At 56.7% G+C, this 27,210-nt stretch overlaps 2 protein-coding genes and 3 long non-coding RNA genes across 8 annotated transcripts in view; 3 read left to right on the forward strand and 2 right to left on the reverse strand.

The window, feature by feature from the left end:
• The window catches only part of LOC132539497 (uncharacterized), a 42,189-nt gene extending 32,109 nt beyond the window's left edge, over positions 1-10,080 (forward strand). The window contains exons 1-3 of one of the 2 annotated variants that reach the window (XR_009550827.1): positions 8,490-8,653; positions 8,958-9,079; positions 9,946-10,080. This is a non-coding gene — a long non-coding RNA (uncharacterized LOC132539497). Of the gene's footprint in view, positions 1-8,489; positions 8,654-8,957; positions 9,080-9,945 lie in introns of those variants that run through there. The other variant, XR_009550828.1, reaches the window with a different exon arrangement.
• HOXC9 (homeobox C9) lies at positions 1,604-10,343 on the reverse strand. 2 transcript variants are annotated; one of them, XM_060195210.1, is made up of 3 exons: positions 9,930-10,343; positions 4,311-4,857; positions 1,604-2,528 (listed from the first exon to the last, which is right to left on the reverse strand). In XM_060195210.1, the coding sequence occupies exons 1-3, from the start codon at positions 10,281-10,283 to the stop codon at positions 2,284-2,286; spliced, it is 1,146 nt and encodes a 381-aa protein (XP_060051193.1). In that variant the 5' UTR covers positions 10,284-10,343; the 3' UTR covers positions 1,604-2,283. The 2 variants fall into 2 exon arrangements, with proteins under 2 accessions (XP_060051193.1, XP_007518221.1); XM_007518159.3 differs by lacking the exon at positions 9,930-10,343 and adding an exon at positions 9,359-9,910.
• LOC107522266 (uncharacterized) lies at positions 4,864-5,951 on the forward strand. The gene is made up of 2 exons (XR_001601416.2): positions 4,864-5,389; positions 5,828-5,951. It is a non-coding gene; the product is annotated as an uncharacterized LOC107522266 (long non-coding RNA).
• Positions 10,344-14,410: 4,067 nt separating the features above from the next.
• On the reverse strand, positions 14,411-19,562 carry HOXC10 (homeobox C10). Of its 2 annotated transcripts, XR_009550832.1 has the most exons (3): positions 18,684-19,524; positions 16,997-17,209; positions 15,459-15,563 (listed from the first exon to the last, which is right to left on the reverse strand). XR_009550832.1 is itself a non-coding variant. In XM_007518160.2 (2 exons), exons 1-2 carry the CDS (start codon positions 19,432-19,434, stop codon positions 15,286-15,288), a joined length of 1,029 nt encoding a protein of 342 aa, XP_007518222.2. In that variant the 5' UTR covers positions 19,435-19,562; the 3' UTR covers positions 14,411-15,285. The 2 variants fall into 2 exon arrangements, 1 of the variants encoding a protein (XP_007518222.2); XM_007518160.2 differs by lacking the exon at positions 16,997-17,209 and having other exon boundaries at positions 14,411-15,563; positions 18,684-19,562.
• A 480-nt stretch (positions 19,563-20,042) lies between these two features.
• LOC132539319 (uncharacterized) lies at positions 20,043-23,217 on the forward strand. Its single transcript, XR_009550569.1, has 3 exons — positions 20,043-20,266; positions 21,091-21,183; positions 22,556-23,217. It is a non-coding gene; the product is annotated as an uncharacterized LOC132539319 (long non-coding RNA).
• Positions 23,218-27,210: the final 3,993 nt, after the last annotated feature.

Below are 27,210 nucleotides of genomic sequence, written 5' to 3' on the forward strand. Positions count from 1 at the left end.
GAGGCCCGGAAACGCCAGAGGGCTGGGAGAGGAGCTGGGCTTCTGTCCTCAGCACCTAAGGGCAAGGGTGCCCCAGCCTTCACAGGGAGCCAAAAAGCGGTTGGGGTGTGAGTTGTCCCCCACACAGCAAAAAGACTGATGAGAGGAGTGAAGAGGCCAGGAAAGAGGGAGAAGAAGCACAGCCAAATCACCTCCTCAAAGGACCAAGGAAACAATTGCTTCTGGAGCTGGGGAGGAAGAGGTCTCCCAAGCAGGGAAAGAGAAGTGAATGCATCTTTGAGTGGGAAAACCCAAGTGTGGTGTGTGACTTTTGATCCCCTCACCAGAGGTTATCCAAATAAAATGCTCACTTCTGGCCACTCTCCCAAAAAGTCCCTGAAGGCAAGGTTCACACAGAAGGCAGGAAGGAATGGGGGTTCAAGTGATGGGGAAGGGGCTGGTCCCTGCCGGTCCTGCAAGGTGCTAGCCAGGGGGAGCCACTTACTGGCTTTTATGGCGGACCCCCAGGTAATCCTAGCAACACCCGGTGCCCCTGCCAGAGTGGGCAGCCTGAGGGATTAAAGGACTGTATTTCAAGCAGCCTGAATCTAATAGTTTCCAGATTTGGGGGATTTCCAAGAAAGGGGGCGCTGGACTCAGGCAGACCCAGCAGTAGAATCTGCTTCTGATTAGCAGATGAAAACTGTTTGGGCAGGGTGCTTTGGGGGGCAACACAGCTGACCAGCCCCAGCCCCACACCCTTGGACTAGAAGTCCTTCAGATATTGGGGTGGGGGGTAGGTATCCCATGCCTGTCTAATCCCTAAGCAGCTTCCTTGGGTCCTTACAACATCATCCTCCCTGCCCAGTTCCCTCAAATATTTCAGAGCAGCAACAGGACCTCACCACCCCCAACCATTCCCAGACCAATATTCAAAACTAACAGAGAGGCAGAGGCTGAAAAGTGCAGGGAAGGGGGAGGTGGACAGAGGGAAGCTGGGAAGAAGAAGCCAGAGTTGCCCCTGATTGTATTGGCTTTGCCATCTTTCTTCTCCCTCCTCTTTTCCTGTCTCTCTCTCCCCCCTCCTTTTCTTTCTTCCCCATTTCCCCTCTCTACTTCTTCCCTCTTTAATTTAGAATGCAACTCTCCCAACCTGACTGCCAGCCTTCTCACTGTTCACACTCCCCCCCCCCAATTCCTGGAAAGACCAGTGCTACCAGGCAAGAATCCAGCCACCCCGGGCCCTCACCCAGCACCCAACTTTCATCTTCACCTATCTCTTCTCTCCGATCTCATGTACTCATAAATTATTACAATTAATTACAACCAGAGAAACCATTTATGCCACTCCCCCCACCACTCAGATGGCTCCCAGGGAGCTGGTAGGCAGCCAGGCGGGCAAGCACAAGCTGGGCCTGGGCCTCAGCGGCCTGCATCTCCCCGGGTTCCCTCAGCCCACCCCACCCTGCCTGGAGAGACTGGGCAGGAACTTGCTTTTCCATGGTAGAGGGAGCCCCTTCTCTGGCTCTGACCACCCCCCTCCCCCAGAGACCTAGGCACTTGTTTCTTCCAGGGCAGCAGCCTGGGAGCCACAGGGAGGAAAAATAACGAGAACTGGATGCAGTTGGGTTTTGTGTTTTTTAAGTGACTTCGATATATTAACACAGAGCTGTTCTACCGTAACAAACAGAAGCACATTACAGGACAGACGCCGGGATAGGACGAAACGACTATGTACACACCCGAGGCACTGGCCAGCGCCGGCGGGCCCAGCCTGCGGCATGGAGCTGGCTCTCGACCGAAGCTACTGGGCTGCAAGTCCTTATTGTGTGTGTGTGTTATGTGTCTTTCTTTTTTTTTGTACAAAATCTGCACACAGAGCACCCCCAGCCCTGAGGAGAGACAGCCTGGACCAAATACAATACAGGACAAAAAAAATAGAGATATAACAATTCAAGTAGTGGCTTCTCTGAAGAAAGGAGAAAAAAATCACATTTGTGTGTGTCATTTATTTCAGTTGCGCTGGGAGCAGAGAATGTGGATTCTCTCCCTGCCTCCTCCTCCTTGCTGAGTAGAACTAACTCTACAACCCCAATATCTCAACGCTGAACCCTCCCAAACCGCAAGAGCTTTCCTTTCCCTCCCTTATTGTTATTGTTTATTTTCTTTTTTAAGCTGACTGGCTTTTCTCTATCTTGCTCTTTCCTTTTCCTTTTCTTGCTCTCCCCGCCTGGGCTGCGGTGCTTGGTGGGCTTCTATTTTGTTTTGTTTTGTTCTGTCTCCCCTTGGCAGGCCAGGCAGGCCTTAGGATTGCTCCTTGTCGGTTTTCTCTTTATTCATCTTTTTCATCTTCATCCTCCGGTTCTGAAACCAGATTTTGACCTGCCGCTCGGTGAGGTTAAGAACCCGGGCCACCTCGTACCGACGGTCCCTGGTTAAATACATGTTGAAGAGAAACTCCTTTTCCAGTTCCAACGTCTGGTACTTGGTGTAAGGGCAGCGCTTCTTCCTCGTGGATCGGGCGTGGATCCAGTTGGCCACGGGGTTGCCTGGAGGGCCAAACACAGGCAGGGGTCAGTGGAGCCCCTTTCCAGCCCAGCCTGGGACCCCTGCCACCCCACCCTCAGCCTTTAACCAGACTCCTCAAACCCAAGGATTGAACCTGAATTTGGGGCCTTTTTTTTTTCTTGAGGAATTTTCTCCCTGCCTCCTTTTACATTCTACCCCCCTCCACCTCTCATCCCTCTTGAGTTTCCAGCACCTAAACTATATCAAAGGGATCCAGACCCTAGAGCCTGGTCCTCTGCTTCCAGAGTAGTAATTCGAGAATATCCTCATAAAAAAGTCCAAATTCCCAACCGTTTCATAGGCCCATAAACGCTTCTGTCTCTTGTTTTTTATTTTTATAGCAAGGTCTCTCTCCTCCCCACTTGCCTCCTCCCCTGCCCCCTCCCACCCTCCCAGCCCAGGACCAAGTCCTGAAATTTCAGCAGTTCTGTTTCCTGACCCTGAGAGTCTCCCAGCCCTTTCCAGCACCCGGCTGTCTTCCCTTTAGCTTTCAACCCTGCTGAGGCGAATTCTAGGGAGATGCTGGGATGGGGGTGCCTAGCTCCTCTCCTCCAGAAACTTAGTAGTCCTGGGGAACAGGGTCCCCAGATCTTAGCTGCCTGTTAAATTTCCAGTGCCAACCCCCTCCTCCTGCCAGCCCCCAGGACAGGCTCTGCAGGAGCCAAGCCTCCAATTTCAGGTTTATGGGAGTAACTGAGTGCAAGAAGGGAAGCCTTCAGAGGGGTATAATTAGGCCCTGGCCCCTGATGGGGCTGGAGGAAAGGATTTCCTGCAGCCCCCTCCTGGGACTCCCCCAGACACTTCCTCATGCCCCATGGGGGTGGGGGTGGCTGCACCCCTCCCTTGCTGTCTCCCTGATCCCCCCCTTTCTCTGGTCCTGCAGCTCCCACCTGCCCCACCCCACCCCCATACTTACCAATGCCCTAGTTAGGTTTCAGCCTCCCACCTTGGGCTGTGTGCTGTGAGTGTATATATGTGCATGTATTCAAGATTGTCTGTGCTGGGGATATGCCTCCCCCTCAGCCCTCATCCTTGACCCCCCCCTTCTCAACCCCTTTGCTGTAGACCCTCAGAAGAGGACTCTCAAGTTGCAGGAGACTGGGACCCCACTTCCCTTCCTCAACTCTGCAAGTCCTGACCTGTCCAAGTTCCCAGGCTGTGCAAGCCCCAGACCCCTCACCCAGGGCTCCTGGGAGGGAGAAGGGAGGGAAGCCTCTGGATTTTCTGCTGTCTGAGTCTCCAGTCCAATCTGGAGCCCCAAGCTGGTTGGGAAGTTGGGGTGATTCTTCTTCCCAGGGTGTGTGTGTGTGTGTGTGTTTCTTCCCTGTCCCCAGTGGCCTCCTGAACTCTCCCTCATGACACCTCACACCATCAAAGGCACCTCGCCCCCCACCCCAGCCCCTGGCCCTGCCTGCCTTTCTTGGAAAGTAGCTACAGAGCCCCAACAGCCTGAGCTGAGGGGCGTGTGTGTATGATGGGGGTGGGGGGGGCGGGGGTCTCTCACCAAAGGCAGCCACTGGGAGAGGAAAGGAGCCCCCCTAGGCGGCCGGCTAGCGGCGGCCCTCTCCCAACCTGGCTGGGGGGGGGGGTTGCCTCCAGCTCCCCAAGGTAATTCTCTTTTATGGAGCGCCCCTGCCCCCCCTCTCTCCCGCGCTGCCCCTGCAGCTCCTCCGAGGAGCTGTAATCCGGCCCCCCCTTCACCCCCTACCCCCTGCCCTACCCCGCCCGCGCCGGGTCGTAAAGGAAAATTGCTCGCAACTTACTGGGGTCCAGGTCGGCCTTCTCCTCTTTGTGCTTGCCGGCGGCCAGCGCGTCCGCCTCGGGCGAGGGCAGGGTCTGCGGGGCGCGGTCGCGCAGCTCCCCGGGCGAGCCGTACATGTAGTCCGGGTAGCTGCGGCCGTCTCCGGGGCCGCAGTCGGCGCGCCGGCCGGGGTAGGCATCGGGCTTGAGGGCATAGTGGCGGCCGCCGGCCGGGAAGCTGGGGAAGGACACGGCGCCCGACAGCGGCTCGAGCCAAGTCCGCATGTAGCGCGCGTCGGCGCCGAGGTGGGGCTGGGGGCCGTACGGGTGGTAGACCACCGACGACTGCGAGGGCACGGGCGCCCACGACGTGCTGAACACGGCGGGCTTGGGCGCGAAGCTGCACGACGGGAAGTCGCTGCAGTCGGGCACCAAGCCGCTGGGTCTGGCGGCGGCCGGGTGCGCCCCGGTGGCCGGAAACCTGGACGCCAGCAGGTCTTCATTGTCGTGCGAGATGAGCGAGTCCACGTAATAGTTACTGATGGGCCCCGTCGCCGACATCGTAACGGGCTTTTACATACATAAGATTATTGTATGAACTGTATATGTACTTTTTATCTGCTCACAGAACAATCAAGGCAGGTAATTATTTTTCCAGCCTTTTCCCCGCCGCTCATTGGCTCCCCGGCCCCCACGTGATCGTATTTACCCAAAAATACGGCGCGGATCAATGCGCAGGAGCTTTTTTTCCCCCTCTTCCCCTGGTTCCCCCCCTTTTTTCCCACCCCCTTCTCTCTCTCCACCGAACCCCGCGACCTGCGTCTGCCAAGGGGGGGTGCGCGACTCTGCACCCCAGGCTCCGGGCACCCCCCTTCTTCCTCCTCACTCCCAGGGCAACTCGAGTCTCCTTAGAGGACCCCCTGGCCCCTGCAACCCCTCTACACACGCGCGCGGGGGTCCCCCAGCCTCCCTGCCTGCCACCCCGAGGACTGCGGCGCCCGGTGACAGGCGTGTGCGCAGCCCCCCGCTCCCCCGCCCTCGCCGGCTCCCGGGCAGCCCGGCACTGGGTGCTGGAGCCCCACAGGGCGGAGAGGCCGCCGAGGTAGGTGGAGGAACTATTTCTTGACGTAATCCGTCTCTGTCGCCCCAACGCGCCCGCAGTCCCTGCGCGAGCGAGCCCGGAGCTGCGATTGTCAGTGGGGAACGTGGCTTTTTAAAATGCATTTTTAAATAGTGCGTATGTATGTATTTCTTCCAGCAGCTGCAGCAGCAGCCAGGGAGGGAGGGTGGGAGGGGACTGGGAGAAACTGGGGTGGAGGGAGGAGAAGGAGAGGAAGGGGAGCATCCTTCTGTTCCTGGCTGCCTCAGCCACCCAAATTCAGGGCTAAGGGGGGGACTCAGGGAAGGTGACCCAGGGGGTGGGACCTGCGGACCTCACACACCTCTCTCCTCAGAAGTCCTCTCTTGGCTTGGGCCCACAGATAGGCAAGCGTCTTTCTCTGAAATTTATTGTCTTCATCTATTTATCTTTCTTTGCCAGCTTGAAGAAGTGGAGGAAGAGAGCTACACAACTTAAGTGGGGCGTCCTCATCCAGTCTTCCTGGTCACCCTCCTTTGCTTCCACCCACGCCCCAGCTCCATCATTGTGCCACCATGAACCCCCCCCCCAAAAAAAAGTGACTTTGTGAGCTCTGCCTGCAGAGAGCCAGGGTAAGAGGAGCGGGCAAGGCAAGGGAGCGACCTCGGTCGTGGGCAAGTAGCTTGTTTTTACATCCTTCAATAAAATTTTTATGAGGATCATTTGATTGTTCATAAATGTGTCTTTCATTAAATAAAATTGTAGGCTGTTTTTGGAATGGGAAAAGAGCAACGGAGGGCTGGGAGAGAGTAGTTTCTTTGGGGTCGGATGCAGGACTTCTAGAGGGGGCAGTGTGAATGCAGGGAGGCTCAGGCCACCAGGACCCCTCCCCACCACAAGCTGGTTGCTTCCCTCCTCCTTGAATTTGGGGTTTGCTGCCCAGATCTTTGCTCCCTGACCCCTGCCTGTCCCGTGTTGGGGTTGATGAAAGGTAGGCTGCAGCCCAGCAGGCAGTTCCCAGGGTGGGTGTCAAGGAGGGGGCAGAACAGGGCAGGTGGCCTGGGGGTAGAAGGGCAGGTGGTGTCTCCAGGCATGGCTCAGTGAGTCTGGAAGAGGGGGTGCCATTTCAGGATCAGGAGGGAAGAACCCCAGTTTGCACTAGGGACCTAGGCAGGAGCTGAGACTTAGAGCCAGGCACTGAGGCAGCAGGAAGACACTTCCCAGTCACAGGATGCCTGCCCTCCTCTCCCACTCATGTCCCCAGCAGAGAACCAAATGCCAGGACTGGGGAGGGGATGCTGTTGGCAGGGGTGGGTTCTCTTCTGCACCTCTGTTGACCTGTGTCTTCTGGGCTGGGGAAGGGCTATGGAGAGGTGTCCCAGGGAGAAGAATAGAAAGGGAGAGAGAGATTGAGAGAGAATTGGGGGGCATGAAAGTTGGGGGGAAGGGTACATCTGCATCCCCAAGCTCTGACCCAGCTGGCCAGGTCTTCCCAGCCCCTGCTTCCCCCTCGCCTTGGGGCTCTTTCTTTTTCGGTCTAGCGGGGCTGAAAGCAGAGAAGAGAAGCCCCTGGCTGGGGAGAGGCGGCCCAGGGCCTCGGTCCTCCACCCCCGGCTGCAATTGTCTCACTCACCCCTGCTCCGGAGGGGCCTGGGAAATCTAAATGACACCGGGTGTGGAATATCTCTTTGGCCTTGATGGAGTTGGGTCAGCTGTCAGTCAGAAATTCTCCCTCATGAGTTTAAGGAAAAGATAGGGTGTCTTTGCTCCCACAGAGCCTTCCTCCCCACCCCACCCCCCAGGGCAGGCCAGGTCAGCAGCACCTCCCCCAACTTGGCGCCTAGGGAGACCCTGCCCGGGTGCTAGGAGGCTGCTCCCAGCAATGAGCAGACCTGCGGGCCCCCATGGCCAGACTGACCCAGAGGATGTCAGGGGACAGAGCCTCAGAGACACTGAGCCTGAGATAGCCGGAGACTACGGCCGAAATGTGGCGCCAGGCCCCTAGAAAGGAAGAAGGGAAGGAGAGAAGAAAATGGAGGATTAGCATAAAAAGAAAAAGAGGGGAGAGGACTGCTGAAGTGAAGGGAGGAGAGATGAAAAGAGATGGGAGTAGGGGGACAAGAAGGTGCCGAGAGCGCGGGGAGACCAGGGCGACTGAGGCGGCAGGCCGGAAAGGAAGCAGCCGTGGCATTGTGCAGCCCGGGCTCTCGGCCTCTGCGGGCAGAGGGACCCGGCAGGCGGGCAGCCGGGCGCCACAGCCACTTCTGTCCTCCGGACACAAAGGAGAAAGAGGCCTCCTCCCTGGCCCTTGGCGGGGGGGTGGGGGGGTAGGGGGGTGGGGGGTGGGGGGAGGCGGGTGTGTGACCATGGCACAGTCCCCCGTGCAAGCTTAGGCAGCCATCCAGGTAGCTGGAGGCCCAAGCCCCACTGCAGCCCAGAAGCCAGCAAGATGTAAGAGGGGACACTGTCACACCCTACTCCCCCTCTGCAGCTGCCCAACCTCAGCTCTCCTGGAGGCAGGATGCCCCCCAAAGACCCTCTCTCAGGAGCCTGTGCTGTTTGGGACATAGTGGCTGGAAACAGATGCCCCCTTCTCACCTACCCCCTTTGGCCACCACCTTTTCCACCCTGGAGCTGCATGCCCACCCTACAGACCCAGCAGTCAGACTCAGCACCCACAGATTCTGTTCCCCTCAAGTAACTCTGAAGCTAAGGGCAGGCTGTCACCCAGGCCCTCCCCACCCAGCACAGCCACAGCTGTGGGTCCCAAGCAAGGCCTTGCCCACCACCCCTCCCCACCCCATTTTGCTCAGACCTTGTGGGGGGGCTGTCAAGAGAGTCATCAGGCTGAGGTCCCTGGGGGTCCACAGCTACCTGTGGGTTGTGCCCCCTTCTCAGGATGTGAAGGTGGTGTGGCAGACCCACAGCCCCCCAGGTACCCAGGCCCAGAGGCACGGAGAACACAGAGTTTGTGGGGGGTTCTAAGAAGGAGGGGCTTATCTTCTCAGCTTCAGAGGCTTCTGCTCAATCTGTTGGACCCTAAGGTCCCCCCCACCCCCTCTCAGAGCCCCTTCAGTTTTCCTGAGGGACCTGCACCCTGTAGGGAGGGGGCACCCCAGCTCTAGTTAGCAGCTCTGTGCTCACTGGGGTTCTAAGTGTTCCTCTCCTACCACCAGGAGATCTCACTGGGCGCAGATAACCCCCCAGGGGGGAGGGGCAGCCCCCGCTCCATCACCTCAAGACACAGACAAGTTAACACCACGGTGGGAAGGACAGATGGAAAGACAGGTTAGAGCCCTCCCCTCCCCTCGCCTTGCACCTCCCTTTCAGTGATTTAAATTCCCTCCGGTTCAATCCACACCGTCAAGTTCGGATTAAATTTAAAACAGGCTTTCCCGGTGTCCCCAAGCGGGCTGCCTTCGCCTAGGCAGGGAATCTCTCAGACCCTCCGCGGATGCCGGGCCTCTGAACTCCATTTGCTTTCATTTTCCTTCTCCCCCTGAAATGGGCTCATCTCACCCCTCCACTGCCTTCTCCCCCTCCCCACCCCCTCTCTAACTCCCCTCTTCCGTCTCCCCTTCTCTCTCTCCAGATCCTTCTTTGTTGGGAAAAACACACCCACACGCAACTCCTCCCAGCTCAGGCCTGCGCTGGAAACAGAGACTGAACTCCCTAGGCCTGCGGCGAGGAGACCCGCGTCCTGCCCCACCCCAGGTGGGTATCGGGGTCCCGGCATGCCCGCTGCCAGGCCCCTCAGCCTGGAGGAGTGAAGCCTCTAGGGCCTGTGAACATGGCCCTCTCAACGCCATGGCCTGCTGCCGGCTGCCCCCCACCCACCCCACAGCCCGCTATTTCAGGCTCCTACCGGGCTATTTCAGGCTCCCCCAGCCGGGTCTCGTTTCCCAGCCTGGGGAGTGGCTGGAGGGGGGGACCCGCACCCCAACTCACGGTGCCCTCTTTCTGGAGCCCCCAGGGCCCCGCGCGCCTGGTTACCTGATCTTTCTGTGATGTGTGTCACAAGGAAATTTGCAGTGACTTTGGAGCCCAGACTGAGGAAGCCGAGGTGGCAAAAGGAGAGGCAATAACGGGTTCGAAGTACAATTAAGAGGCCCGAGCCGCTCTACTCTCCCCCGCCCTCCCAGCTCGACTGGGAGCTGTCTGGCCTGAAACCTCAGGGCAAACCACGAACCTGAGGCCGGAAGCTTACCCCCAGCTGTGGGTGTGTGGGGGGAGGGGGGAGCCGAGTACCCTGTACTCAGCTGGAGCAAAGCTCCCTTCTAACTTGGGGGCACAGCCAGCAGTCCCAAGAGTTGCAGCGACAGCAGTGAATGAAAAGTGCACGTTTTGACGAATTCTCCCCTATTTTCTCTCTCCCCCCCCCCTGCCCCCAGCCTTTGGAAGAAGAGCCTAGGGTTTGGGAACTCTTCCACAGATGGACAAGACAGACATACCGCACCTGGGGGTGGCAGGCAGACAGACTCACAACATGAGTGTGAGCCTGAACTCAAAGACAGGTTCAACACAGCGCAGGCGCTCCTGCCAGGCCGGCAGGCGCCGATCCTACCTTCTCTCCCCTCCAGGGTTCTGGGCAGAGACCCCAAGACTCGGCGCCGCGGGCTGGGTCCGATCCCGCCTCGGGAAGCGCCTGGGTTACCTGCTCCTCGGCTGCCCGCGGCCACAGAGGCAGGGCAGCCGCCCGCTGCCGGGGAGGGAAGACCCCGGCCGCCGCCGCCCGCCCTCCTTCCCTCCCTCCCGCGCTCGCCCTCCCTCCTCCCTCCCTGCGCGCCGCCGCTCGCGGGGCCCTCCCGCGGGCAACCTGTTCTGGACCCGGTCCAGGTATCTCGGAAAGACAGCGCGCAGCAAGGCCCTGTGGCGGGGGGCAGAGAGAGGCGCCCAGCGCCCTGCACTTCCCTCTCATTCTGCCCACCGCTGAGCCTGGGGCGAGGGTTCCGGGCCGCGGGGCGACCGCAGAGGTGTGCGGGCCTGCCTGCCCCAGCGCCCCGCCCGCCGCCCCCCCTCCCCGGCCTCCAGGAGCCCCGCAGACCTCCAGGTCCTCCCTCCACGCCGCATATCCAGCCGCCCTCCCGCCTCGCCTCGCCGCCAGCAGTCGCCCCGGAGCCCGCCCCGCTCCGCCGCCGCCCAAGTCCACACGCGGGCCACCTTGCCCGAGCTCCGCGCCCGGGCCCGCACCCCTGTCCTGCGCGCACCTACACAAAGCCCCGCCACCCGCCACCCGCCACACGCCCCCAGCCCGGTCACCGCCACCGCTACCCTTCACCTGTTCGCCAGAAAGACCGATCTTCAAGCCGAGGCCAGGCTGGGGTCCCGGGCGGAGGGGGCCCCAGAGATCCACCGGGCTGGTCGGAGCCCCAGGAGCAGGCGAGATCTCTCTCAGAGACCAAAGCTTGTCTGGGCGAGCTCTTGCCTTTGACGCTCCCTCAAGTCTGCAACACTCACGCCGAGAGTTCAGCTCTATAAATCCTACTCCTCTTCCCCATATCATAATTAAAAAAAACCAGTAGGGGAGGTTTTAACTTTTATTGCGGTTTCTGGAGTTGGGCTGTGGAGCATATATTAAGTTTACGCTTATGCGCTCTCGGCGGGGAGGGTCCTTTAAGAAATAAAAATCCATCTTAATATCTGCCGACTAGAGAGATAATTTTTTTCTCTCCTCTTCACGCTGTTTCTTCTGAAGACTCCCTTCCAGCGAAGCGAATAAATAACCACTGTCGCCTTAGCCATAATCCATGGCTCCAGGGTCCCTGGGTAAATGCTGACCACCAGCCTGGCCCTCACCTTGGCCCTGTGAGAAAAACCTCTCCTTGCCCAAGGTTTGGGGAAGGGGGGGCAGCCAGTGGCTCTGTGTCTAGCCTCCCTTCCCCCCACCTCCAGAAGGCCACCAGTTCTGAGAGGGGGGTGAGCACAGAAAGTACCCAAGTGCAGAAGCCAGTTCATTGGCAAATTTCGGCCCATCAGGGACACTGTCTCCATGCTGGGCACTCCTGGGCATCCTGCCCCTGCCTGGGACTCTCTCTATCCACCACCCTCTGTCTCTGACAGCCTGGAGACTCTGGAACTCCTGAGGGCTCCAAGACCAGGGGAACCACTGCCAGCCTAGTACCAGCTGGTCTTTCTCAATGGGAACCTGCCCCATTTTCCTTGGAGTCAAAGGGAGATTTGAGTCTTTCCCTCCAAGGGAAGGTTCCCCCCCAAAACGGGGGGGTTTAGGAGACAGATAGGGCAGGGCAGATAGGGTGAACTAGGAAGAATAAAAGCTCTATTCCTATTTTCTCCTCTAACCTACTTGAAAGTCTAAAGAATCTTTTTTCTAAGAAAAAGAGAAAAATGCACACAGACAGAGGGCTCAAGGGAGCCTGGGGAGACACAGAGAACACACTCATGTGAGGTTTCTATCACCCAGCAGACAACCAATGGCCAGCACACACAGCCCAGGTAGAAATTCTGTCACAGGGCCATGCTCTTCTCCTGTCTGATCAAGTTCATCATAACACCATCAAAGCCAGAATCCAAAACCCATCTGTATCCTTTTGGTGTTCTCTTTCTCCATCTTCCCCCTGAGAACAGAGGTGTAGCTCCTCATTCTCTCTGAGCCCCCTCCTCCATGGTCCTCAGGTAAAACAACATCTTTGGAGAGCCTTCTCTCCCACCACCAGGACTAGAAATTGGGATTTCACATTGCTCAGCTCCCCCCCCCCCCAAGCACTGCCCACCTCCTCCTCTGGTATCAGCCAACAACCTTCTCAACAATACGATAATGCCCCCCAACAGCCTCGACTCGCCTAAACATTTTCACACAGCAGACAAGCAGCTGCCTGCCAGCAACAGACACCACAGACCAAGGCCTACAGTCCCAGACAGCCAAACAGAGACCAGAGACCAGAGCCATGCTCCTGCCTGCAGCTTCCCAGTAGAGTGTTTGTGTGTGTGTCTGGGGTGGGGATGGGAGGATTCTCCTTGGACTTGGTGGCTTCCTTCTAAGCTCCTAAAACCCTAAACACACACTTCTTCTGAGGATAGAACTACATCAGGAACATAAAGACACCCCCTAAATTCTTGGGGTCCCCGGCATCTTGCTTTTCTAAGGGGACACTCCAGCACAGTTAACCAGAGGTATCTATAAGGACCTATTCCAAAATGGGAAGGGAAGGAGAACTAACCCTTCCACAGACCCCCCCTTTCTTGTTGTGTTCTTCTCCCAGCTAATGGTCCTGCCCCACCCTGCTGCCCAAGAAAGCTGACCAGGCCACCTCGTACTCAAATTCCGGGGTTTCCTTGGAATTGGCTAGACCTTCTTTGTCTGTCTCCATCAGCTGGGTCCAGGAAACAATAGCTGCTGGAGAAACTCTCCCTCAGCCAGCCACCGGGGTTGGGATGGGCTGGGCTGAGGGGTGGACAGGAGATAGCTGGGCTTCTCCAGACTGGTCCTGGGGCCCTCCTCCAGCATGTCTCCCACAGCCTTGGACCCACTGGAACCCGTCTGGGAGGGGGCTCTGGGGAGGGAAGGAGTGAGATAGGGGTTGGGGCCCTCGACGAAAACCGACTGATGTAACTCAGGCAGTTTCTTGTTGCCGAGTTCAAAACTCAATCCCAACAACATGAAACTACCTAGGCCACAGATCAGCTGAGCAAGCAGGGCGGGAGATTCAGCTTTGCACTTCTCAGGAGGGGAAGGGAAGGGGCTTGGGGAAAGAAGAAATTCAGCCCCGTTCCCCCTTTCCACCCCTCACAACCTCCCTTAGGACTGGAAAGTAGACTCTGGGCAGCTGGGTAGGTAGGGGGTCTGATTGCCTAGGAAGCTTCTGGTCAAAGAAAATTGCTGGGGACAGGGGTGGGAGTCGTGTGCTGGGGGAATGGTACCTGCCCTGGGGGAAGCTAGACACCCTTCTACTCTGGAGCTCGGTCTCTTGGCTGGTCCATCTGGCTCTTCCTCCTGGACCCCCTCTTCTTCTCTCCCTCTCTCAGCACCATTCTGGCACCCCAGGCCTCTGGGTGATTGTCCCTCAGTCTGTCAGAGCCCCTTGTCTAGAGAGCCTGGGGACTGAGAGCTTGGAAGAGGCTCCCCTCCAACGCAGCCAAACCTAAGAGCCATGCTCTAGCCCTCTGCAGCCCACCCTCCCTCTTCTCCCCCAGCAGACAGTCAGACTGAAGGACAACCAGAGCCATGTGTGCACCTCAAGACAAGCCCAAGTGCCCGAGCTGAGAAAGAAGCCAAAAACCACCAGTTTACCCCTTTAGGCACCGAACCACACAGCCAGGGGCCGGGTGAGGAAGAGAGAGCTCTCGGCCACTGTCCTCTGCTGCTGCCAAGCAGCCAGCCAGTGGCCACTGGGCAAACCTGAGCTCTGGGTGAGCACCGGTGCCCCAACACCTTCCTTTGCCGCTCAGCCTGCCTCGCCCCGGCACCTGGGGACGCCGCTCACCCCCGCGCCGCTGCCCCAAGAAGAACAAGAAACCGCTTCTCTTACCTTGTTGCCGCCTCCTCCTCCTCCTGCCTCCGCTGTTCCAGCCGCTGTGCTGTGTGAGGAGGGTGGTGGGGGCTGAGCTCCTTGTTCCCCTCAGGCGGTTAGGTTTATTCCTCTCCTCAGATAGGTGGGGGACTCTTGGGGTCCCCCCCAGAAATGGTGGGGTGTGCCTGGCCCAGAACCCCAGGCAATCAGATCCGTCTGCTCCTCAAGATTGCAGTTTGCTCTCTGCCTCTTTCCCTCCTCCAGTCACCTTTAAATGCATCTTTTACTGCGGCACCACATTATATTTGCAGATCATAAAATCCACCTCTCGCGCGCACCAAGACCGTCCTGACATTACTGTTTTATGACCTTGACTTATTGTGGTCACCTGGATAATATTTAAATCAACGTTATGGTCTCTCACTTACATTAAACCCGCCAAGAGATGTTCTAGAAAGGCTTGAGGAGATGAGTCTAACACAACACACACACATTCACACACTCAGTCTCATGGAGGGAGGGGTCGCCAAAAATGCACCCCAAACAAACAAACAAACAAAAGCCACCCATTTGTAGATTATGATTCTGGAAATTTATTAGGATTTTTTTCTCCATTAAGGAAGCTACATGCAGAAGATACAACATACAGAATATCTTTAAATAACACAACTCCCAGACAGGGCAAGGTGATGGAGGTGGGGGGGCATTCTGCCTTTGCTTTACTATGTTCTAGTCTTAAGACAATTTTTTTATCCTCTGGATGGAATTTCTGAGATGTCAGTGGATGGGGGGGGGCATGAGTGTGCTGGGAGAAAGGGAAAAAGCAGAAAGCAGTACAGATAGGAGACTTCAAGCAGACTTTCAGAGAGACTGGGAGGTCAAGACACGGGGAGAGGGGTTGGTGGAGGTGCTGGATGCTACAACAAACACACAAACACTAGCTGAACTTTCCAGAAACACCTATGATTCTAAGGAGGAAAGGCAGCAAGGAAGGCGAGATTCTGACTGTGCTCTGTGAGATTACAGACCTCTGGTTCTTTTTCTTTTCCTTTTTTTCTCCCCTCCTCTCCCCTCTTCCCCCATAGCCTGGTGGATTCGACCTTAACTTTTCAGGGAGAAGAGTATGCTGTGTGGGGGTGTGTGGGAGAGTGAGGGGTTGACACACACACACCAGCCACACTCCCACCCTCCTCTAGGTAGGCCACCACACCCCAAGCCCCCTGGCAACCCATTTCTCATGCTTTAGGAAGATGCATCTTCGAAGCACAAACCATAGGTCCCTCGGAAGGAGAGTCTGAGGTCTTTGCCTTTTTTTTTTTCTTTCTTTGCAGGCGCGTTGCATTTATACTCAGGGAGGAAAAAATATATATACCACCAGGCACAAAGGGAGGAGGGGTGGGGGGAGGGAGGGAGGAGGAGGAGAGAGGGGAGGAGGGAAGAGAAGCTGGGTGCTCAGGTGAAATTAAAATTGGAGGTCAGTTCCCGGATCCGATTCTCTCGGTTCATTTTCTTGAGTTTCATTCTGCGATTTTGAAACCAGATTTTGACTTGTCTGTCTGTAAGGTTAATGGTCTTGCTAATCTCCAGGCGGCGCTCTCGCGTCAAATACATATTGAACAGAAATTCTTTCTCCAATTCCAGCGTCTGGTGTTTAGTATAGGGACACCTCTTCTTCCTTCCGCTCTTTGCTGTCAGCCAATTTCCTGTGGTGTTTTCTGCCTTTATCTCCTCTGTTAAAAATAACATTATTTACATAAGTATCCCAGGAAGAGGCAACCCCTTGCTGCCACTCTCTGCAGCATTTGCCAGCCTGCCTGGGGCGTCAGAGGAGGCACAGGGAGAGGGCTGCTCTTGCCCCAGAGGTCTGGCTGGTAGGGGTCTTCTGGGTTAGGGACTCTTAGAATTTCTTAAGGGGAGTGCCTAGATTTACAGGGGGAGGAAGACTGAAGTGTCCAGCCTCCAGAGTGTTTATTACATCTCAATTACCCCCCAGATCACCTTGACCTAGTAGATGCTGATGCTTCCTGCAGCTGGCTGGCCCTGGTGGACGCTCTCAATGCAATGCATAGCACTCCCTTTGCCCTGCCCCACTGGGACTCAGAACAAATCCAGTTGGCAGGAAAAAGCATTTTCCAGGCCCCAGACAGGTGGGTAGGGTCTGTCCTATTGCTACTTCCTTGTGCAGTTCCCAGAGAGCATGGACCCCTCTCAGCTCAGTGGGAGGGGACCCTCCATCTCCATGGTTAGAGGCCCCTGCAGCTGTCTCTGGGCCAGACCCTGGATGGCCCACATTCCCACCTGGGGAGCCCCAGAGAAGAGTGCTCCATTTGCTCACCTCAGTGCCAGCTCTCCCTCTGACTGGGAGGGGGCGGCTAATGTAGGGGGCCTGGGCAGGCAGCACTGCTGGGGAGCAGAGCAGCTCCACCACTGTCCTCCTCACCATAGGACCTAAGGTCAAGTGAGAGTGTTCCTGAGGAAAGGGGAGCCTCCTGGAGATTGCCTGCGTGGTCTGTGGAGATGTGTGTTCCCACAGAGACAGGTGACCCCACATACATGTGCACATGTGTCTGTGTGGACAAGGAGATGCTAAATGTCCATTGTATGTTCTCCATCACCTTCTGACACATGTTCTGGCTGATGTGGGGGCAAGAGAGACTTTCCTTGGCCATTTTTCTAGGGAAAACCTGCCAGAATCCAGACACCAGAGAGGGGCACCCAATACTGGTGGTCTAGCCTCCCTCTACACTAAATGAAAATCTCTAGCTTTCTGGATCTCATCTCAATGGGAAGGGGGCCAGCAGAGGGCCTGGGGAACCAGGGACACCAGCAAAGTGCAGACTTGAAGCTGCAGCTGAAACCATCTGAATACCCTGGATTCTGCTCCCCCCCCCCCCCCCCCCCCCGCCTCTGCACCTGCAGCCTCATGTGGAATCACTTTCCACCTCCTGATGCTACCCTGCTGGCATTCTTATGGGGCTGTTGGACTTGGGGGGAATTGCAAACAGGTACATCCGAAACCTTCTTGCCTCTGGTCTGGTGGAAATCCTTGAATGGGGAGTGAGGGGGAGGCAACAAGCACAGAGGGAGGTGCAGCCAGAGAGAGGTGGGGTGAGGTGGGAAGGTGGGGGTTGTGTAGCAGGAACAAAATGGGGAGCCTACCTACCAGAATCTGGGGGCGGTGTGTGTGAATAGCAGATTCCTTAGCCTTGACTTTGGTTTTGGTGGGGCTCATATGCAGTCTGTTCTGCCCTCAGTCTGTACCAGGACTGGGAAAAGGTCTACCAGGAAACTCCCTGGAGGCACAGGAGTCCCAGGGAAGCCTTTGTGGGTGCGTGCAGTGCAGTGCACCTCACTTTCCCTCTTCCCCTCAGGGTTCCTAGGGAAGAACTGATTAGCCAAGGCCACCTTTGCAAAGACCCCAGAGGGGTCATGCCCTTACCTGTCCAAAGTGTCTGTGTGTGCATGCGTGTGTGTGCAGAGCATGTTAGGTATGTGTGAGTGTGACACAGGTTGCCAGCCAGCAGGCACGCATGTATGCGTGCTTGTGTATGTGTACATGTACATGTACACGTGTGTATTCACATACAAAGCACCCCAAGGTCCAGGCCACCCCAGCCCACTCAGTCCTCACTGCCTGTGCTCTCCACCCAATGCACCTTGACCGCCCAACTCCCCACCAGCCAGGGTCTGGGTGCAGGTCCTCGGCTCTTCCCGCCCCTCCCCTTGGGCCTTTTCAGATGATTTTTGCTTTAACTTTTCCAGACTGCTCCCCACCCCAGTCTTTCTCCAGGTGTCAAAGGAGGATCCTGGGGGAGGTCCCCGTTCCTGCAGCAGAAGTGAATTCTGAACCCTGAGCTTGAACTCTATCAGGGCACTTTCTCCCGAGACCAAATCACAATGAAAAATCCAAGCACAGCCACACTCCCTCTCAGGAGAAAACCGCTTGCCACGCACACAGACATTTCCTGAGCACCCGTTTGTAAGCTGCTTTTGGAAACCAATGAAAAAGACATTTTAATTTAATAGGAAAAAGAAAGAAAGAAAGAAAAGCACTTCAAAGAGGAGACAGAAAGAAAAAAAAAATTCCAACCACGCAGAACATTCCAAATGCCTTGTTCCAAAGCCACCTCCAAGCCAGGCATCTGGGGAGGGAGGGACGTGGCAGGCCCTTCACCTCCACCTCTTCCGGCTTTAACTGCTGAGCCCCAAACCGCAGAAGCCCCAGCCACAAGCACAAGTCAGACCCACCAGTAACAAATTGGGCTCTGCAGGATACAATTTTTAACTGGGGAAACACAGGAAAGCGAAACTCCTTTTCTACCAGGCTTTCTCTGCTCCCTGGCCCAAGATCGCCATTTTAAGCTTTTTGCAAGCCTCAAATCTGAGCTGGGGGGGGGGGGGGCGTGAGAGGGACACTACCCCCCACCCAGACTGCAGCACAGAATGAGCAAACCTGAGCCTGCCGGCGCCCTGGATGGAACAAGGTCCCAGGGTGCACCACTCCCGGGCCTGGGCGCCCACTGCCGCCCACCACTTTCACTCCCCGACTCACCTCCCCTCTCCAAATGCCTGGCCACCAGCCCGGCGCCACACAGACATGGGTCGCCAGCTGGGGCTCCGCTCCCAGGGCCGTGCAGGGCCTCTGGGCCCAGCCCTCCCGCTGCCCACGTAGGAGCGCACAAGACCCCGCGCTCCAGCGCGCCGGATCCCCAGCGCCCCAGCATCTCAGTTCCCCGGAGCCCCTAAGCACAGACACCCCAGCACCCCGGCGCTCAAGCATCCTGCACCCCTGCGCCCAGGCACAGCAGCGCCCCAGCGCCCAAGCCGGGCTGCGGCCCAGGCGGCCTTACCTTTCGCTTCGTTATCCGAGGTGTCCGGGCTGGAGTCGGCGGCTTTGGACGGCTCCTTTTCGCCCTCCAAGGGGCTGCCTTTGGGGCCCGCCAGACTCTGCTCGGTCTTAATCTCACTAGGGCTGGGGGTCTGGCTGTCGGACTTGGGGGTCTCAGGGAAACTCACTTTGCCCCCGAGCTGGGGCGACTCCAGATGTTCGGCGCGCTGGCTGAGCCCGGCCCGCTGCTCAAAGGGGGCCTCGAAGTCGTTGGCCCCGGCGCAGTGGGGCGGCTTGTCCAGCGCCGAGTAGCCAGGGCTGGCGCGGTAGTAGCTGGGTACGGGCACCTCGTGCTCCCCGAGGCAGGACTCCTGCAGGGGGTGGGGGTAGAGAGCTGCCTCGGGGCCACTTTTCGCCCGCTTCTCTGTGCTGTACATGCAGCAGACATTCTCCTCCTTGACACTAGGTGGGTAGGAGCAGGAGGACAGCGGCCTGCCAACAGGTTGTTCCAAGCGGTAGGCGGCTTTGGGGTCGCCCCAGGAGTCCAGCTGCGAGAGGTAGGACGGGTAGGTGTTGAGGGCCAGGTTGGGGCTGCTGCCCTCATCCCTCTTGGAGAGCGAGGGCGCGAGCCCGCAGCCCCTCATCACCCCGCAGTTGAAGTCACTCCCCGATTGCATATACATGCCTGCACTCCGGCTAAAGTGCTCGCCGCCGCCCGGCGCAGCCAAGGGCTCCGCGTACGAGTTCGGAGTTACATTGCGAGGGCATGTCATTTTCAGAGAGAGGGGTTTTTAAGGAGCAATACTACAGCGGAGGAGCTGACATCTTTTTTTTTTTTTTTCCCCATCCGGGAGGGCGGGGGTGGGCGAACGGCTGGTTGGAGGGGCGGGAGGGGAAGGGGAGAGAGGGAGGGAGGGGGGAAGAAATATCAGCTCCATAATTATCAGCGCATTCGGGCCTCACCATGTGACGGCTAGACCAATGGGATTTGAAAATGGCCTTGATGATTCAGACGGCCGTGACGTCAGCGGGGTCAAGTTGTCGGCAGGCGGAGCGCGCAGCGTGGAGTAACAGCGCCACCTAGCAGCCGCCCGGGGGTAGGGGCGCCCGAGCCCTTGCCCGCGAACAAAGGAAGCGCCCCCCGGGCGGCAGGAATGGGAGGGGGTTGGGGGTGGGAGACTGGGGGGTGGGGAAAGGTTGTTGGGGAGAATGGGGTTTGTTTATCTTGGAATGGGCCTGCAATTCCTGGAGAGAGGGTATCCTGGAGGGAGGGGGGGTGCAGGAGACAGTGAGGCAAGTCAGGGCTCAAAACAGTCAAATTCAAATGTAAAAGGTCAAGACAGGATTCAGGTACTTCTTCCCCGCTCTTCACCTCCCCCTTATTCCCCCTTCTGGCTCCCGCCCCCCGGTTTTTCCAGGGGGTTGGGAGCGAGGCGAGGTTGAGGGGGGAGGGGAGGGCCCCGTGGGCAGAGACCAAGTTGAGGCGTCCCGAGCAGTAGTGAAGTTTCTGCTGTGCTGCGCCTTGAGCGGCGGGCTGGGCCCTGGCCGGAGCTCAGCGTGGGGACCGCCGCCCCGGAGCTGGCTGCCATTGCCCCGGGGGAGCTGGTGGGTGAGGGGGTCCCTGCTGTCCGGCAGGGTCAGGGAGGAGGATCACTGTCTCTCCAGGGTGGATTGGGGCCAGGGAGGCGTTGCTCACTGGACCTGGGGGTCTGGGGAGCAGGACCCTGGTGGCCTTTAGCTCAGGCTCTGGCTGGACGCACGGCGGCCTGGTCCGGCGCTGGGGTGCCCATGGCGGGAAGCCTTTGGCCTTGTCGGTTGGGCAGCTCTGCTCCAGGCCTGGCGGTCCTTACCTTCCAGTTGACCTTGCATCTCACTAAAAACAAGGAATATTCCCGGAAGGAGAAAGAGCGAGGAATCGCCCTGGTTTGGGGGAGTCACGTATAACACGGGAAACCCGGGATATCATGCGATTAAAAAAAAAATCTGACTCAGAGAACTGTTTATTTTTTGTAGAACTAATGAGCTTATTATTTTTTTAGCGGAAAGGAGGGACAAATCTAATTTTGTTGGTAGTGGCCTTATTTATTTATCTACTATTATTTTTTAATAAAGGGAAGCCAAACGAGAGGGGGTAAATATAGAGGATTGGGTCCGTTTCCAATAATAATTTCCGTGTTTCTCCAGTTCGCCCTTCTCCCCAAGCGAACGCAGCTCTCCACCCCCTTCCTCAGGAAACGGAATCTGGAGACCAACTTGTCTTTCCAGTCCCCACATGAAGCCCTGGGTTTCCACTCTCCCGGAGGGCCCGAAACCTGGCGGGGAAAGGACCGAGCAGGGAGGAGTGGGCAGGAATGGGGTGGCTGCCTGGCTTCCAGCGAACCCAGCCGGAGCTACTGAGAAAAAACATTCGCCAATTTTTTCTCACACAGGAGGGCGAAGGATCAGGCGCCAGGTCCCGGAACTTCCCGCAAAGACTGGCAGAGCTGGTGCAGTGTGGCTGTGCAGGGGGCAGGCGGTGGGAGGTGAGAGATGGTTTTGTGTTTCCTTTTGCAGGGGTCGGCGCAGGGGTGGGCCTAGACCAGGTTAGATGCTTAGGCCTCAGGCGAGACTGGGGACACCGGTAACAGTCCATCCAGGGAGCCATTTGTCCTGCCGCCCACCCCCCGCGGGAAACGCTGGCGACTTTATGGCCACTCTGTTTGTATTATCTGCATAAGTCTTTCCCCACCAGTTTGATCGAAATTGTTCGCTTTTATGAGGATTCAACGAAAATTCCCCGTCATATTTATCAGCCAGGGATAAAAATTTAGTATGGGGACTGATATTTCCTCATTTATGGGGCGATGAAATTAAAGACCAAAGCAATTGAGAATTATATGGCTTTGGGGGGTTCCCTCCCCCCTTCTTTCATGTCGCCTTTATTTTCCTGCCTGGAATGCTTGTCCCAGAAGTTTGGTGGCCCAGTACCCAGCCTTTGACTCCCTGGGTTTTGGGGCCTAGGAAACTCTCTCCTCCACATTCAGGGGCTGCCGGGCCATATCAGCTTTTCCTTTTTGTGTGTGTGTGTGTGTGTGTGTGTGTGTGTGTGTGTGCTTTTATTATATTTTTTGAGGGGCATCTGGGTTTTAGTGGCTGGAGGCTGGGGCCCTAACTCCCGCAGCCTCTGTCTGGGTTGGACAGTGATGCTGGACCAGGCAGGCAGGGTGGCCAGAGGTCGCTGAGCTGCCCCAGACAGGTTTAGAGTCTTGGCCCAGTCGGGGAGGGATGAGGGCAGTGGCAGAGCTGGGCGCAAGAGACAAACTCCAGATTCCCTCTCAAAAGCATAGAGCCCCAAAGGCTTAACCTGGGGAACAGGCGGGAATGCAGCGGAGTCACTAGGTTTCTCTCCCACCACCACCAGCTGGGTCCCCAACCCCAACTCAGGACCTCCCTCTGTGGGGGCCCAGGACACAGAGTCCCTGCGGGCATTCTGGGAGAGAATTCCCCCAGAGGAGGAGCCTGACCTTCGGCTCCTCACCAGAACGAATAGTGTTTAAAGTTGAAATAATTAGAAGTATGATAAACAAGGCCCATTAATGAAAAAAGAAATCAAATTCATCAACCTAAGTGGGACCCCCGGTGGGACAAATGTTTACCTCTAATTACGCGGGATGAACGCGGGATAAACGGAGCCCTCCAGGCGGGTGGGTGCGGACATACACACACACACACACACACACACACACACACACACACTCTCAGGAAACTTGAGGGTTTGCAGACTTTGGGAGTCTGCAGCAGTGGAAGTGAGAAGAAGGAAGGCACAAGGGGGACGTCAGTGCTTGTGGGGGTCCCAGACAGCCCAGCTGCGTGTGGGTCTCAGTCCTGCCCCCTTGGGCTCTGTCTCCCCTGCAGCCACGAGCAAAGGCTGTTTCCACCCTATTGTTTTAGCCTGGCGTTCAAAGGCACTTGGGCTGCTACAGCCACCTCTGCCAGCCACCACTGCCGCCCACCGGCCCTGCCCAAGGACCAGACCTCAGCCCTGCACTCAGGGGGAACTGGACAAGGTGTGTTCCCCCAACTTCATGGGGATCCTTGGAGACCTGTGCTTCTGTCTCTGGGGTCCCCTTCACCCCCCCCTTGAAGGGGAGATAATTTAGGGACTGACCAGGGTTGGGGAGAGGGGCATGCTTGTGTCTGGATAGATCTCCCACACCCCAAGAGCCCTCCCTCCTTCCCTATCACCCAGAGAGAAAAAGTGCTGCAGGGACCGGGCGGAGAGGGTATCCAGTGCCTCTGGGAGCAGGTTCCAGAGAGCTGGGGAGCTGGGGTCCCCACTGTAAAAACAGGAACTGGAAAATAGTGCTCAACAACAACAGAAAGGAACTTCACTGTGTTTTGGACGAAAGACCTCAAAGCACCTCCAGCAAACACGCTGATTCCTTCAAGGAAAATTAGTGGTGCTACGCACTGTCAGCACCCCTCCCCAAAAAAACCCCATCTGGGAAATTCCAAAAGGGAAAAGGGGGGTACTTCTTTTCTTTTGTGGTGAAATAATAAAATGAAATAATAACAAAGTGTGTAGACTGAATTCTGTTGGAGCAAAATGGAAGTTACCATTACTAGGGAGTGTGTGAAAATGTACAGGGTTTTTTCTTGTTGGGGAAGACCCAGATAAATTATTCTCTTCCCAAAACAGAGGAAAGGTTGACGCTTTTTCTTTTTCACTAATCGCATTCTCTGCTCCTGCTCTGGCTGAATTAGGAGCCGCCAGAAGCCTCTGGGGAACCCCAGGCACAATGAAGACAGTTCCCAAGTCCAGCAAAGAGTCACTCAGACAGGTACAGACAGAGGGGACCCCTGGTCTGCTGGGCCCACCCGGTTTTGAAATCTTTCTGGTCTGAATGTAGAGCACACTTGCACCCAGCTGCTGTGGACTTCACTCTCTCACACACAGATTGCTTTTAACTACGTTGATTGTCCTTAATTTCATGTGTGCAAACTCGAATCCTCATTCACTCCCCACCCCCCCCAAAAAAAAAAAAACCAATCCCAAACCACTCCTTGTGAGCCTGAATCCAGAACTCTGATAACCTCCCACAACTGCTCCAGGGCCTGCGGAAGCCGGCATTCTCTGAACCGAAAGTGAACACTTCGGAGAGAGAAGCTTTGGGAGGAAGAGATGGACAAAAGGATGTTGGGGTGAGAGGGCCTTGCTCCCCACTTAAAGGACTTGCTTCTAAGCTGTACCATGTAGGTTGACTTTCCAGCCAGAGTCAGGGCTGAGGTGGTGTAGGCTGGCTGTGAAACCCCTTCACCCCTCACCAGCTATATTTTCCCCAGAAGATCGGTTTCCCATCTTTTCTCTCCCTTGTCTCTTCTTTATTTCCTTTTCTCCTTCCCTTAAAAAAAAAAATCCTCTTCTCCCTGCCTTATTTGCTTCTTTCCATTGCTCTCTCCTTCTTTTTCTCCTTTGCAGTATATTATTTTCTTCTCGTCTGAATTTATTGTCTTGTTTATTCATCCCTTTCCTCCGTTCTTTCTTTTTCTTCTTAACTTCTTTGCTTTTTTCTTCCATCCTCCTTGCTTCTTTTCCTCCCCTGGTCTTTCTTGTTTTACTCAGAGGTGCTGGGTGCTGGGCTTAGTGCCGGGGAGACCAGGCAGGGTCCCCTCCATGCAGTCAAGGCTTGGAGTTGACGTTCTCCCGCCTGCAGCCTCGCTCAGCTCCTTGCAAGGCGAAGGGTAAGACTGCCCGGCGGTAGCCATTAGAGGAACAGAGAGGCAGACTGTTCCCTGGACTCAGTGACTCCAGCAGTGGCACTTCAATTCCATGGCCAGTGCAGCCCTCCAGGCCTGCCTTTGGAGCAGTTGCTCTACCTCTACCCGACCTCCAGAACTAAACAGGAGACCTGGCCCACAGGAGCCCAGCTGGCGTCCCCAGAAGCTGAGGTCAGGGGACATGTAGGAATGAGGTTCTGCCAGTGCCCCTGGGGAAGGCAGAGCTTGCAGGAGGGCTGCCCTGGGTAGCTGCCTGCAGTCCTGGGAGTGTCCAGCCCAGGCACCACTGCTCCCCAGAGCTCCCGCCACCCGCCCTCTGTCCTTCCAACCCAAAGCTTCTGCAGCCTTCAGGCAGGGCCTTCTCCAGTGGGGTCTTGAATTCTGTCTTCAGATGCTCTGTAGACTGTTCAGGCTGTGAGAGAGAGCCTCCCAGATTCTAAGTTAGTGGTCTGAGTCAAGGTTATGTGTCTCTGCTGTGTGTAGTGGTGTGTGTGTGTGTGAGAGAGAGGGGGGGGAGATGGATGTTCATAGGAGAACATGAAAAGGATAAGCTAGTTTCACATTTGTCCAAACAAACTTTAGAGTTCACTAGGGGTGTGTCCCCAGAAGCTCTGACAATTGGCAGTCTCCCACTGACCCAAAGCCAGGTCCAGCGTGGCCCCCAGAAAGCATAACTTCCACCTTGGGAGGTCAAGGAAGCGCCCCCCCCCAAGGTCCCACTGGGGCTCCAGCATCTCTCTCCTCAACTTCTCCAACACCCCGAGATTGTTTCTCAGGGCAAGACCCAAATTATGAGTTAGGGGGAAAAAAAAAAGGAGGAGGAGGAATCTTGTAAAAACTTTTATGCCAAACAAAGTTATAAAAACTTCCCGGGCGTGGCGGGCTCAGAGGTTTATGTGGATAATAAAGCGCGCGGTCGCGTGCTCTGGGCCGCGGGCAGGGCGCGGGGAAGGCCCAGCCAGACGCCCCCTCGGACCCCAACCCGGGCCAGGAAAGCCCCAGGGGCCGCCTCTGCGGGGACGCTAACCCGGCGGGAATTGCCCAGAGGATTCCGGCGAGGGGCGGGGAGAGGCGAGGGGTGGTGCCCTTGACTCGCTTGAAGTTCAAAGTTCTTCTTTGCCTGAGTGAGAAGAGGCTTCCCGCCCGAGCCCACTCGAGAACCTTCCTGGGCTGCTTCCCCGGCCGGGCCCCGCCGCGCTTCCTGCACCCGCCTGGGCGGCAGCCTCCTTGCTCCCCCCACCCCAACAGAGCACCCAGCCCTCACGCGGGGCACCCGGAACCCTAGATTTTCTCTCAGGTACCTGGGGTGGGGTGGGTGTAGACTGTAAGCTCTCTCCCAGGACCCCACCCCCTTGTCCAGCCACCTAAGGGTCTCAGGGACAAAGAAAACCCCAACAGACTGCGGACTCCCACCCATTTTCCTTTCAAGTCCCCCCAGGCTCCCTCCCCCTGCACCCAAGTCCAGTGCAGTGGGGGTGGGGGGACCCACAGTGCTTTCTCGCTCAGTCCACACCACTTAATACCCTTGTAAACTCCCACGTGCGTTATAAACTTGGATTTTTACGACTAACATTCCTCCTCAGCTCCGGGAAACTTTGAACTCGGCCTCGGGTTTATTTACTCGGGGATGGGTGGGTGAGGTGGAGGGGGTTGGGGTGCTGGGATCTGAGAAAGGCTGAAGGAGAAGAGGGGGGAATGTGGGGCAAGGGAGTAATGGAGTGGGGGGGGTTGGGGTGCTGGGGGAGCCCAGGCTGCCAAGACCTTGCACCGTGGGTTTGTTTACTATTTAGGGCGGAAGCGTTTTCTAACACAGGCCAGACTGGGTCGTTAAGGGCAAAATGAAACTGGTTTTAGAGGCTGGGGGGGGGGGGGCGCTTTATGGCGGCGTCTAGACTAGGATCTTTTGTTCCAGGGCAGCACCGTGGCTGCAGGGGATTACCGGGAGGGCCCAGGCCAGTGCAGAGTGCCCCTGACCGGTAGAGGGGGGCTGAAAACCCTGGGCCCAAGGTGTCTGCACTTGAGGGAGGACAGAGAACCCTTTTTCTTTTTATTATTCCTTTCTGTTTTCTTTCTTTCTTTCTTTCTTTCTCTCTCTCTCTCTCTCTCTCTTTTTCTTTCTTTCTCCCACCAGTGCAGACAGACTCCTGAGCCAGCATCACAGAAGCCTATTTCTTTCTTCCAGTAAGGTCTCTGTTATGCACACATACTCCTTCAGATATCACTTCTCCAGCTGGGGGCTTTCCTAGGCTCCTTATTATGGGGAAAGTGGTAATTTCAGGTCTCAACTATTTTTCTCCAACATCAGGAGGCATTTGCCAACTGAGGTTTTCCATCAGAAGCAGCTTTGTACTGTAGTGCCAGATGCAGCCTCGTTGAGCAGGGCCCAGCTTGGTTCACAAATTAATAGCCCAGGATGGGTGACCACAGCCCCCACCCTCAAGCTGCAGGCCAGCACCAGCTCTCACTGGAAGGCCCTTGAGCTCAGGTGGCCTGCAGGGAGGAGGGGCTATAAATACTGGGGTGGCCACACTACCCACCACCACCTGGAGCACACCAACTCTAGGCATGCACGCTACCAGGTCCATGCCACACCTGCACCACAGACACCCCAGCCAGCCTGAGTAAAGCACTTGTGCATGGGCACAAGAGGGAAGTGTGGGGCTGCAGAGACCCCTCAGTTCCCAAAAGACACACTTTCAAAGACCTAAGTTTTGGAATTCCCTGCCACCAAAAATCAGCGACGGAACCTAGATGGGAAAGTCCACAGTCTTTTGATGCTAATTTCTTTCATT

The sequence above is a fragment of the Erinaceus europaeus genome, chromosome 7 (genome assembly GCF_950295315.1).
Source record: "Erinaceus europaeus chromosome 7, mEriEur2.1, whole genome shotgun sequence".
Lineage (NCBI taxonomy): Eukaryota > Metazoa > Chordata > Mammalia > Eulipotyphla > Erinaceidae > Erinaceus > Erinaceus europaeus.

Coding starts and splice junctions, on each gene's coding strand:
- HOXC10 (XM_007518160.2), bottom strand. CDS start 19,434: ATGACATGCCCTCGCAATGTAACTCCGAACTCGTACGCGGAGCCCTTG. Junction 15,564..18,683: donor CTCGGATAACGAAGCGAAAG/GTAAGGCCGCCT, acceptor TATTTTTAACAG/AGGAGATAAAGGCAGAAAAC.
- HOXC9 (XM_060195210.1), bottom strand. CDS start 10,283: ATGAGAGGGAAGTGCAGGGCGCTGGGCGCCTCTCTCTGCCCCCCGCCA. Junction 4,858..9,929: donor AACCCTGGAGGGGAGAGAAG/GTAGGATCGGCG, acceptor TGTATGTAAAAG/CCCGTTACGATGTCGGCGAC. Junction 2,529..4,310: donor GAAGGCCGACCTGGACCCCA/GTAAGTTGCGAG, acceptor TTGGCCCTCCAG/GCAACCCCGTGGCCAACTGG.